The sequence below is a fragment of the Cavia porcellus genome, unplaced genomic scaffold (assembly GCF_034190915.1).
Source record: "Cavia porcellus strain 051 isolate PalLab524CR breed Dunkin Hartley unplaced genomic scaffold, mCavPor4.1 scaffold_9, whole genome shotgun sequence".
In the NCBI taxonomy this organism is placed as follows: domain Eukaryota; kingdom Metazoa; phylum Chordata; class Mammalia; order Rodentia; family Caviidae; genus Cavia; species Cavia porcellus.
In genome coordinates, this window is record NW_026947492.1 from 90454106 (window position 1) to 90466819 (window position 12714).

General features: G+C 52.1%; 2 protein-coding genes across 2 annotated transcripts in view; one reads left to right on the plus strand and one right to left on the minus strand.

Annotated features, from left to right (window-relative positions):
* The window catches only part of Slc6a5 (solute carrier family 6 member 5), a 53637-nt gene that overhangs the window by 40218 nt on the left and 705 nt on the right, over positions 1-12714 (minus strand). Inside the window, exons 2-5 of the mRNA XM_063256798.1 lie at positions 10344-10482; positions 7575-7706; positions 7099-7272; positions 214-355 (exon numbers count right to left, since the gene is read on the minus strand). Coding sequence (XP_063112868.1) covers positions 214-355; positions 7099-7272; positions 7575-7706; positions 10344-10482 — 587 coding nt within the window. The remainder of the gene's footprint in view (positions 1-213; positions 356-7098; positions 7273-7574; positions 7707-10343; positions 10483-12714) is intronic.
* Positions 1-12714, plus strand: part of LOC134477736 (endogenous retrovirus group K member 24 Gag polyprotein-like) — a 266810-nt gene that overhangs the window by 22957 nt on the left and 231139 nt on the right. The window lies entirely within an intron of this gene.

Genomic DNA, 12714 nt, shown 5'->3' on the forward strand with positions numbered 1-12714 from the left:
AGAAGTCTTTGCGTGGGCTTATTCAGGTAGGTAAGAAATGGGGAGGAAGAGGAGGAGAGTCGCCCGGCCCGCAGCCCTCCAGCCTCTGGTCTGCGAATGAGCTGCTTGTAAATCCACTGGGCTTTCTTGCAGAGGCTTTCAACACACACACACACGCACACACGCGCACATGCACACACACACATGCCCGCACACGCACACCCGCCGCCTTACTTGAAGTATTCTTCGCTCCCGCTGACAAACGTCTTGTTGGCCTGGCTGGTGAAGTTAACCATCGTCAAGTTGGGGTAAGCGGACATACAGAAAGTTGAATTCTTGATTTGTATTTTGGGGTGGTCGCTGATAACACAGGAGTCTGCATAAGAGAGAATGGGACAGAAACAAATCTGTGCAGAATGCAGCCACACAGTCTCCCTGTGACCACCCGCCAGGAATCACAAAGTAACTTTGGGCAGGCACAGACTGAGCCAGGCCCGTGGAGAAGCACCACGGAACTGTGTTCTGTCTGTCCTGAGGCCCACAGCCTGATCAGGCACCCACAGCAGGTTTCGAGCTGAGGGAACACGTTGCGGTAGGCTAAGCACTTTGCAAGCACTGTTTCATTTAATCCTACATCAGCCTTTGCGGGTGATACGTTAGACCCATTTTTTAAATGAGAAAATGGGCTGAAAGAGGTTAAGTAACCCAGCCTGGTGTGGCCCTGCAGACCTCAGCATCAGGGAGGCTGAGGCAAGAGGGCAGGAGGGAGAGAGAGGGGGAAGGGGATTAGAGAGAGAGAGAGACAGAGAGAGAGAAAACTGTCACATCTACATGTAACCACTCCCCAAGCTTATTGTACACTACATGAACTGTAAACACGGACAAAAACATTTAAACATTTTTAAAAGACCCTGTCTGAAACAATAAATAGGGGTTGGGAAAAAGTTCAGTTCAATGACCCTGGGTTCAATCCCCAGTACAAAACAAAACCTTAAAAAAGGGATTAAATAACTACCCAAGTCACACAGCTAACGAGGAAGAGAACCGGATTTCAAACCCAGACCCTTAGAGTTCCACAGTGATCATAGAAATGGACTCAGCCCCCGGCGAGCAGACTCCAAGAGGGGTGATGCTGCAGAGGAAGCCATTGGCCTGGGACCCACTGCCCTGCACCGTGGCCAACATGGTCACTGCTCTGCACGCTCTGCTGTGTCCTTCCAACCCTAGTGTGCAACCACTCGGGGGAGCTGGTGAGCCTGTGGGGGACCCTGAGCAGGTCTGACCCCATGGGACTCTGGGTTGTGTCTGCAGATGTTGTTAACTTTCACATCTGGAGGCCCAGGCACCACTGGAACCCAACGGTTAGAAAGCAGGGATGCTCCCAAATATCCCACAGCACCGGGTCACGCCCCTCACAGTCCCACAGGTCACTCATGCCGGGGTTAAGGGAGTGGGCCACGCATGTGAATCTCACTGTGCCAGGCACCGCGCTACACTGTTTTAACAACTATTCACTCATGAGTCTTCATGAAACCTGGAAAGGGTGTATTATTGTCTTTATCTTAAATAGGGATGAGCTGAAGTCTCTCTGACCGTATCACCATGTCTTCCTAACAGATAAACGGATGCATATTTTGAATAGCACTAGGGTTTAGAACCACACTGTCCCTCAAAAGTCTTATGCGTTTGGAAAGTCGGGTGGTGGGGTGCCACACTCATCAACAGACTCCTCCATGGATGGGTTCACAGCCCAAAGGGCTGTAGAAGGGGCAGGGCCTGGTGGAGATGGTCACTGACAGGGAGACCCAGAAGGGTGCGTTCTTGCCCCTGGCTCCTTCCTTTCTTCACTTTCCTGGTTGCCATAAGATGAGTTCTCCTCCACCAGGCCCTTCCACAGGTGTGTCTGCCTGGGAGCCACCAACCATGGACTGCACCCAGGGGAACCCGTGAGCCGAATCAGCCTCTCTTCCTTTAAATTGTGTGTGTCTGGTATTGTGTCACAGCAACAGGAAAGTAACAAATATGAAGTGTTCACCAGAATTAATCCTCCAGGGTACTATTTTGTAAAGCATCAAATAGAGCTAATCACCACTGGGTGGCTCTCTCAGGTCTCAGGGACTGATCTAAGCACTTCAAATGCACTGACCATTTTAAGCCTCACACCTCACACTGCCCCTGTGAGCAATGCCCTGCAGTGATCTCTGTGTTACAAAGAAAGAAAGCTGGTGCCCGGCCACACAGAAGCTCGCCAAGGTCCCACATCAAACCATGAAACGAACACTGCCCCTCCTCTGCATTCCATTCTCTTGATTGCTCTACTATAAAACAGACAGCAGCAGTCATGAACTCCCTGCCTGCGGGGTCCAGGATGATGACACCACGAGGAAGCCAAAAGGGGGACAATGCAGAGAGGTAGAGGCTGCATTAAACAGAATGCATGATCCACCCTTTGAGCTCAGCCCAGGCCACTCTGCAACTCAGTGAGATTCTAGCTCAACATTTAGAACACAGCCAGGCATGTTGGTGGCACAGGCCTGTAAAACACTCGGAAGACTAAGGCAGGAGGATCACTGCAAGTTCAAGGCCAGCCTGGGCTACAAAGAGAGTTTAAGGCCAGCCTGAACTGCATAGCGAGACCCTGTCTCAAACAAACAAAAATTTAAAAAGGAAATGCGTTAAAATGTATTTCAAACACCAAGAAAAGAAAGCGTAAGACAGAAAAGGGCAGGCACTCTCCGCATTCACCCCTCCGAGCACAGAGCACAGCGAGACAGCACGCAGGCTCCGGAGCTCTGCCCTGCCTGAGGCCGGGACCGGTTCTCTCCTCTGTCCACGTCTCCACCCTGTGAGAACAGTCCCATGTAGTTCCCGGGTCCACTGAAGTGCAGTCAGGAATGGAAACGGCACTCTGGCTCTCCAGGAAGCAGCCCTAGCCTGCGTCACCGCCCGCGGCAGCCCAGCAAGGTCGCGAGACCTGAGCGGCTGCAGTGGCCGCAGCCTGCAGTACCGCTTCTGGGCACCAGGTGGCAGGGGCGCGCTTCCCGGCGCCTGGGGCCTCCGGGAGGATGGACCACTCATCGGAGCTGCAAGGCCCAGCACCCCGAAACAAAGAAAGGCAACACCCCCAAAGAACCGCGGTGACGCGGGGGCTGAACTGCAAATCTGCCGCAACGGGATTGTCTTTTCTTGGGCAATAATTAATCAGTGAAAGCACATGACAGACCCGGGAGGAGCGGGACCCTTTAATTAAAATCCTAATAATTAAGCCATTCAAGAAATAGGGATGGATGGCTGGGATGGTGTCCCCGTTTGCAGTGACCCAGGGAGCTCCTGGTCTCCCCTAGCAGGGGACAGCTGACTCGGTCTCTGTAACAAATGCCCATGCCCGGAGCGCTGAGGCACCCCAGGAAGACAGAGTGCAATGCAAAAGTCACCTTGGAAAATACTGCCCAAGTCACCTCTCTGGGCTGCAGACGCAGCGCCTTTCTCTGGGCCTATCAAGTGCTGCACCCAGGCATCTCCACGGTGACCACAGCGCTCACGCGGCACGTGCCCAGCAGCCCTGACAGCGACCCAAGCTGCCCACTGCAGTGAACGCCAGTCTCCTCCAGGCAAGGGTGCGCCAGGAGGTCATAGGGGAGCGCCGGGAGACGACTTGGGACTGCAACTTGTCCGAGAGAGAGCAAGGAGACCTAAAGCCACCTGTGCCTATGCCTCAGGCCACCATCGCCTGTTCCCAGTCACCCCACAGCACTGTAGGGAAAGCCGGGAGCCCAGGACCAGATCCCACACAGATGCCACCAAAATGATACGAGTGGGCCGCACAGAGAAACACGGGAGGCTGCTACCTCATTTTTCTAACAAAAAAAAAAAAAAAAAAAAAAAATCCGGCCCAGGCTGAGAAAGGAGACAGGTTTTCCCAGCCTGGTCACTGGCTTTCAGTGACTAATCAGAGTGAAAAATGTCCATTGTCTCTTTGTGCTTTGAATAAGCACCGTTTTTTTTGTCTGCACAGGTCGATTTGAGGCCTTTCCTGGAAGCCAGACTGGAAATTCCACAAATCCCATACCAGGGCAAGGTCGTGCTGCCTGCAGACCCCCAGCCACCTGCCTGGCCCAGCCAGTGGATCTTGCTTTTAAAAATATGCACACACATCCATGGAGACTCAACAAAAAGAACCCTTAACAAAGCATATGGAAAGGGATGGCCTCAAATCCACCACTGTTAGTATCTTGTATATAACCTTCCTATGTGTTCCATATTGCTAATAAAGATAACATCATAGTACAAATCAGAATCTTACTCATACACTTAACGTGATATGCAAGAATTTCCCATGTTCATGAATATTCATATCTAATAACTATAGAATACTTCATCCTACCAATGAATGATAATCTATTTGAACTATGGCATTACTCAACTATTGTCTGAATTTTGGCCACTCCTTTAAGAAGCTCTACTGTTTTCCAATATTGAAGGCATGGTTGTAATTAACCGTCTCCTGTAGTGTTTACCCATTCCTCCCTCCTCCCTGAAGACAGCAGTGGAATTACTAAATTCAGCTGCTGCTCACACAAACTGTCATTATTATTTCAACCCCAAGTGACAGGTAGACAACACCTGGGGGGAGGTCACTTTGCAGGGTCTTATGGGATAGAGCCTCTGCAAGGACCTACCTGGATAAGCAGAGGGCCCGGGGGGCTGCACCCCAAATTACACTGTTGGTTCTACCTGGCAATTTACAGTTTGAGCCCTAGAGTCTGCTCTGTGACCTACAAAATAGTGATCAGGCCACATGCCCTTTGTAACCTTGAGAAATGACAGAAATATCTGTGAAGCTGCTTGGTAGATTGGGAAGCATTTAGCACAGTAGTTAGGGTTAGCAAACCTGGGTTCAAATCCCAGGTCTACCACACAGCCAGCTCTATGACCTCTAGCTCAAGTTGTTTCTTGTTGGTTTGTTTGTTTCATTTTACTTTGTTTTGGGTGTTGTTTGTTTTTGTCTTTTTGAGGCAGGATCTCACTAGGCAGTTCAGCTGGGCTTGAACTCACTTTTTAGCCTAGGCTGGCCTCAAATTCACAGCAATCCTCCTGCCTCAGCCACCTAAGCACTGGGATTACAGGCATGCACCACCACACTCTGTAAGCTTAACGGTTTTTTTTTTTTTCCCTGTAATATGGAAACAACAATAGAGCTTATATATTGATGAGTTCATCTTAACATTGCTTATGCCATATAAAGGTTTGAACTTGGTGTTTGGCATGTAGTGATTGGTGTTATAATTAGTGTTATTAAGTGCATGAATACTAGCAGCTATTGTTAGCAGAAGAGAACAATGTTTTTCAACTCCTGTCCTACTGGAGGACAACTACAGGTCACTGTTCCCTGGGGCTCGTGTGATTCCTGAGGTTAGTCCGCAGGGAAGTGTCTCGTGAGCCTGGAGCAACGCAATAACCCTGCCCCAGCAAGCAGAGAATGAGAAAGCACAGTGGAAAGGACAAGCCGGGCTTTGGGGTGACCCATGACTGTGAGTCACCGCTCCATCCCGGATCCCACCCCTGGAGCACAACCTCAGCCTGACACGGCAGCCTGTCCCAGGAAGCCATTCCAACACCGATTTCTGGTTGGGAGTCTGCAAACAGCTACCAGATGGGGTCCCCCCAGACTGCAGCTCTCCAGAGCTGCTCTGCCAGGGAAAGTTGGCCGCTGAATTCCCAAGCTGAGTAAGGGCAGCATAACTAAAGGACACGCAGGGGCTGGGTGTGCCTCCATGGCAGAGGCCCTGGGTTCCACCTCCATCACTGAAACAGCAAAAAAGGAGGCAGGGGATGCAGCCCGTGATTTCTACCCTTGGTTGCATTTGGGGACCGTTAAGAATGCAGATTCCTTGCTTCGAGCCCCAGGGAGTCAAGAGTGAATGATATGGAGTGAGCTCTAAGGGATGCTTGGATTCGCTGGCTCCCAGATGTGTCTGATGTAGAGCAGCCAGACTTGAGAGCAGCTGCTGTCGTGTGTGGAACCATCATCGGGAAAGTCAGGAGGAGGAAAACACGAGGGCCTGAGGGGCTAAAGGGCACTTCCTCTTAGCTGGATAACTAGACACTCACACATCTGGGGACATTTGCAAGTCCATGTCCTGCTGGGCCTAAGTAAGACATGATGTTAGAATTTCATGGGCAAGGGTCTCTGGTCTTGGTTGTTCTTCAGTCTTATTCAAAGTTTCTCCAGGTGGAAGCCACGCGTGGTGTGGATGTAGGTGCACATGGGTGTAAAAATGGTCCAGTGTAAATTAGTCTTTAGACCACACCCATCTCTCTTGGGCTGGAAGAGAAGAACCATCTTGTGCCCTCAGAATAATCCAAAGGTCAGTAATGTCCTCATTCTGCAGTGTGCAGACTGGAAGGGAGGCCGACAAGAGAGAGTGATCACAGGTAACTGTTCTCAACACAGTTCTCAAAAGTTCTCAAATGCCTCAAACTGTCTTCCAGGAACATCCTGGGCCTCCCGGAAGACCTCCCCTCTTCTAGGCATTGTGAAGGTGCGTCCAAGGGTCTAGGCCTACGTGTCTGCTTCTGAGCGGTATTTTGTGCAGTGTGGCGCTGGGATACCTTGCTTCCATTTCCTAGACTCTAAAATCAACAGCATTTGCAGGCTCTTGGTGAAACACAAGAGCCCTCACCCAGGGAGGGGCTGCTAACGGCCCCCGAGGTGAGACTATTACCCTAGCAGACACCCCATGAGAGAAAACAAGATCCTAGACTGCTTCATAAAAATGCAAATTTCCTGGACCTACCCAACTGAATAAAACCGATCACATCCCAGGTAGGACTTGAGTCTGCATTTTAAACAAACATACAGCTATATCTGAGTGCGCGCGCACGCACACACACACACACACACACACACACACACACACACACACAAGTGATGAGCCCTTCTCTAAGACATGAGGTTTTTAAACTTTAGAGTTATGTGTGTTTGGTTGTTTGAGTTCGTCTCTGTGTGCCCAGAACCTAGCACAAATCCAGCCGTTGCATAATATGTGTGCAGTTAACCTCTGTTGGAGGAATGAATAGTTCAGAATGCCCAAACACCTAAAACATGCCCAGACTTACCGAGTAAAAGCTTGGTTTTGTCTTTGCATTCTGGCGTGTTCCAAGGGTTGTTGCAAGAGCCCCAGGGTAGCACAGACACAAAGGAGGCAAACAGGTAGAAAAGTGTGTAGCAAATGATCACATTGTAGTAAATGGCTATGAGGACAGAGATGATCAGCATCGCAATGCCACAGCCTGTGGAAGCAAAAATTTCATGGTTCATCCCATCCCAGGTGCAATGGCATTTTTACAGCTGGACACAGGGTGGGCATCTAGGTCTGGACTCTCTTGTATGGATAGGTATACTGACAGTAAAGTGCACTCTGTGTCCACCAGGGACATTGAGGCATTCTGCAAGGGACTCAGGAGGGGTGGAGATGACCTTGGACTGTTCTTCAGAAGGATCAAACATAGCAAGGATGGGGTGAGTTCTGCTGAGGAGATCTCCCACCCCAAGGGAGTGTGTGGTGGCAGGGTGGACAGCTGTCTGGACTCACCTTGGAGAGCTGGGATGGCCTTCCACACAGATACTGGCCCCTGGCTGGCAAATTGGCCCAGGGATACCTCTAGGAAGAAGATAGGCAACCCAGCCAGTGCCAGCATCATCAGGTAAGGGATGAGGAAAGCACCTTGGAAAGAGAGAGCCAGGAGAGAGAGTCTGGGAGGTGAAGACAGGGTTCAGGCCCACCTTAACCCTCTGCAGTAGGGGTTGGGCTTCCTCTCAGTCCCCAAAGGTTCTTTAGTGAGCTCCTTTCTGGAAAAACTTCTGACATTCCCGGTCAACAGGCACCCACAGGACATGTTAAAACCCTCCTCCAAAAACTGTAAAGGTGCACATGTGAGTGTTTCTATGTCCCACTATGTGCTAGTGGCCTTTTACTCTATATAATGCTTCAATTTCTCCAAATCAAGCTGTTTCAGGGTTTAACGATTCCATGGTTTGGCTCATTCCTGCAGGCCTGCAGGTCTGTCTGCAGGAGACCTGGTGATGTCCCATCAGAGTGTAGAGCACCAAGGACCTAAGCCCTGCCAAGTTAGACTGACAGCCCACCTCCAAGGAACTTGAATCATCTGCACACCTCTGCCCACCAGGCTGAGGCCTGTGCTACCCACTGGGCATCCCAGATGGCCCCCACCAGGCACCACACAGCTCTCAACCTCTGGCTGCACAAGTGAAGTCCCTTCCATCCTGCTGGGTAGCTCATATAGCCCTTCTCCTCCAAGTGTTCCTCCTATGTCCAGCACAGGACTGGCCATGGCAGACGCTGATGTTTACGCAGGTGTCTTGTCTAGACTGCAAGCCTCCAAAGCTGGTTACCTGGCATCTCCTCCCCCCTCAGAATACCCAGTCCACCACATAGCACCTAGAGGCCTCCCCAGGCTACTTGGGTTCTCTAGGCTCCTTCCCTTCAAGGTTCTTTAAAGGTGCTTGAAGAGGTTTTGACCTGGAAGTGCCGATGCGTGGGACAAGGTCAGCCAGGGACCAGAGATGGCGCTGCCCAACCATTGTGCTCGTTATAGGAAAGCTGCTCCTCTGCTGTGGGATTGCCCACCCCCACCTTCCTGTCCCTTCCTGCAGAGGGAGGAGGGGTCTCCAGGCTGGGAAGGCCCAGCAGCAGCCAGGAGTGGAGGAGAGTAACACTGAGGAACTTGCTTCATGTCCTCTGGGCAGCGTTCTGGAGAAAGCTGTCCATGGTGCCTTCCTTCTGCTCCTGAGAAAGAAGGGCGAGCCCTCCTCCCGCCTGACTCAGATGCTGCGGGGCCAGCCGCAGTGAGCCGCTGAGAACCCAGAACCCCCAGGGCGGCGCGCACAGACCCGCGCTTGGAGATCCCCCGAGAGCACAGCAGAGCACTGTTTTGGGCCGGGGTCCCTCTGCTGCCCTGGCACCCTGCATCCCGCTATCAACCCCTTCCAGTCCCGAGAAGCCTGATTCTACCACCTCCTGATGGCTGCTTCGGGCACCTAGTTCTGAGGACTCCCTAGGGGAAAACAGAGGGAAACCCAGCGCGCGCCCGCCCGGCGCTGGGCCTGGCTTCCAGGGCACCCCTGGTGGCAAAAGCTCCGCAGTGCTCATCAGTCCTTGTCAACGCGTCCTACTTTGGGGCGGGAGGGGTTGGGGGCAGACATCTATTTTTTCCGATTTAATCGGCTCCTGGCGAAGCATCTGTCTCTCCCTTTGCACAGAATCTGGCCTGGAGTAGACCCAAAGGACAAAGAATACATAAAAATTTTGCAGAAAGCTATGGGGTGAAAGGGTGCTTCTAACCCCTTTGGTCTCCAAAAGAAGGTGTAGGGTTTCTTGGAGGAAATTCCTATTGCTGGAGGGCAACTTGCCAGACCCCAGGGGAGCTGACACAGGTACAGTGGAGTCCAGTGGCCCAGCTGCTGGTGAATGCCCACCATCTCCCTCTTCCCATCCCAGAAACAATGTTCATTCTCACCCAGTTAGGACAAATGAAAACGGCTTTGCTAAAATCAAAACACTAAAGGAGGTGTGTGCGGGGGCGGGGTATCTCTGAGAGTGGTCACCCCCCAGCCCCTCCCAGCTCACATCTCCTGGCTCCCCCAAACCCAGCCTTCCACACAACCTGGACCCATTCTCAAAGTCTCTTATGGAGGCTCCAGTTTCCGGGATCTTTCTCAGGAATTTTAAAGTTAATTCATGTTTACAACACATGAAGATTGCAGCGGGTACCTGTGCCCAACACACCTGAATTCTTTTCACTTCCCCTTCCCCTCCCCATCCATCTCTAGACCCTTTTCCCATTTGCAAAACTTCCCTTGTATGAAAGACCCAACGTATCACGTAAGTTCAAGAGCAAATGCAGGATGTACAGTGGAATCAAGGAGTCTTTTTGCATATGGGAAACAGATTTCCAGGCTCAGATTTGAGACTATCCTTCATTTGCACCTGCTTCCGGCTCTAAACTCCATTGGATACCAAGAGGGCTGCTGACTCCTAAATATTAAACAGCCAGAGTCCAAGCATCCCTGGTCAGTGTCCACTCGGCTTGGCACCCAGTCCTCCAAACTGGGCCAGTGGAGGGTCATGGAGCCCCAGGCTTCTCATGAGCCCCACCTGCAGATCATCCAACCAGTTCCTGTCACTCCTGCCCATCTTAGGCACAAGGGTACATGGGATGGGACTGAGTTCAAGGAGACTCCCCGAGTGTCCCCTACTTCCCCGCCTAAGGTTCCAGATTCCCTCAGACCGCCCAGTGCCCACCCCGCAGGTGGAAAGAGCTGAAAAGCCAAAAAGCCGTACCTCCCCCATTCTGGAAGGCCAGGTAGGGAAACCTCCAGACATTGCCCAGCCCCACTGCATACCCCACCATGGACAGGATGAAGTCCAGTTTGCTGGACCAGTTCCCTCGAGCCTTATTCTCATCCCCTTGCTCGTCCTCCTGGGGGCGGAAAAGCACATGGTCGGATAACAGCCCCCCTCCCGGTGGCTGAGTGGCAGGCAGGCTGCATTCCACCCTTCCTGCCCCCAGTGGCAGGTCCTTCCCAGCAAGCAAACCCCAACTTTTCAACCGAGAATGCAGAGGATGCATCGGCAGGCAGGACCCCCAACTCCAAAGAAAGGATGCATGTACAAGCAGATCCCTCACCCCAAAACCCTGCATCAAGGGTCTCAGCAAGCAGCTCCAGTGCTGATCTGCAGATCCATCTCAAACAGACCTCCACCCCCCAGTCCCCAAAGCCTACAGTCAGGGTCACCAGCAAGCAGCGCCCAAACCCTGAGCCTTTAGGTTGATTGCAAGCAGGTGCCTCCATCCCCAAACCCTTACCAAGAGTTCATTTGGCAAGCAGGCCCCCAACATCATGCCTGGAGTTTCCAGCAAGCAAGTTCCATCAACCCCAAAGAGCCCAAACCTCACTGCACCCCTCAGCCCTTTCTTCTTGGAAGTGTGTGCCAAGGCCAGAAAGAGAGTTGCACTGCTCCAAGCCAGACAGAGCCCTTGCCTCACTGTCTCTGCAGAGGCTGAGGGCAAAACCTGTCAGATCAGCTAACTTACAGCAACACCTTCTCCTTGGGGCCAGGGAGAGAGGCAGGATGGGGATTGGGCGGTGAACGGAGAGAGGTCGGGGAAGTAGGTGTCATCAGAGTCAGTTGGCCTGAAAGCCTGAGTGCTAGTCTAAGCTTTATTACTAAGCACAGAGATAACTAAGATGAGGGCTTAGAATCACTGCCTCCTGAGGTGCTGGCCAGCTCCAGCGCTCTGTAGTCTTTGGCCTTCTTCTCTGAGTTGACAGGGTGATGCTTTCTTGGGACAGTACCTGGGTCCAGAATGCCTCACTCCTGAGCAGAGAGGTTCACATGAGGCCACCTCAGATGAACCCTAAAAACACTCCTCGAGAGACTCAGGCCACTGCACAACACCCACTTCCTCAGTCACCCTCCTCCTCCTCTTCCTCCTGTTGTCATAATCTTGACTGCCCCGTGCCATTCTAAGGGTCTTGGAGGGGTCTGCAGCTGTCAGGAGAGAAAACTCCGGGATAGGGGAGCCCACCAGGGTGGGTGCTCAAAAGGCACAATAAGAGCCGTGGGCAGAGCTGAAACAGAAGTACTCCTGGGAATCTGATCCTCCCTGACCTCCTCCCGAACAGGAGCCTCAGCTGCATCCCCACCCTCCCATCCTCCAGGGCTGAAAGGGTGGGAGTTTTGGCTCCTTTTGCCGCAGTGCGGAGGTTAAGCCTGGCATGCAAAACACGTTTTCTATTCTACCTGGGGTCACACAGTGCAGCTAAAACCCATACATCAGCGCTCTAGAAATAGACCCCAAAAGCGAGGTGAGTGGGACCAGCTACGTTTTTGTTCCTTTCTAGTTATTGTAACAGCTGAGCTCCTGTCACATGGGCTTGTGGATGTGAGGATGCAGGTGTGTATACGTATGTGTATGTGTACATATGTGTGTGTGTCCACGAACGCCAGAGTGACTGCTCCCACGCAGAGGTTAGGAGCCAGGCTGCCTGCTCCTTGCTGGACACACTTCTTGTCCCTGAGCCAGAGGAAGGGAGGAAATGGGGCAGGTGGGCAGCTAGGAAGGAGCACTGAGCCCTGACCCTGGACAAATGGAAACAAATCCTGTGAAGGACCAGAGAGGGGGCGCTGCTGCCTCAACCCCAGCCAGGCTTCAAGGATCTGCTCTATGGGGTTTTCATGCCTTTAGGCAACAAGAGATCAAATGCACGAATAGATCTGGGTGGGTGGGCCTGAAACTTGGACCCTTAAAGGCGTCCACGTTATGGAAAAATGCAAAATTGTGATGGCAAAGTTAGACACCTTTTGGAAGGGCTCAGGCAAAAAGAAAAACCAGGAACAGACTGGCCTGCAGCTTTAGCTTTAGCTTCGGTGCAGTCTCTGGTGGGCTCACAGGGCCTAAGGTAATTCGCAGTGTGAGGGCTGTAGACAGAGCACACATCCTTCTCCACGAGTCCTGCACGCGCGCAACTCCGACCTTTTATTATGGGATTCTTTCTAATTAAGATTTTTAAAAGAATTTAAGCCCAGCCGCTGACAGGGGAGGATGTCATTTCTGAATAGAGGAGTAGAATCTATCCGCTTCAAAGGCTTCCTGGATCCACCCAGGCTGGGAAGGGGGATGTCGCCTCCCCTCCGGCAGGATCCCCGC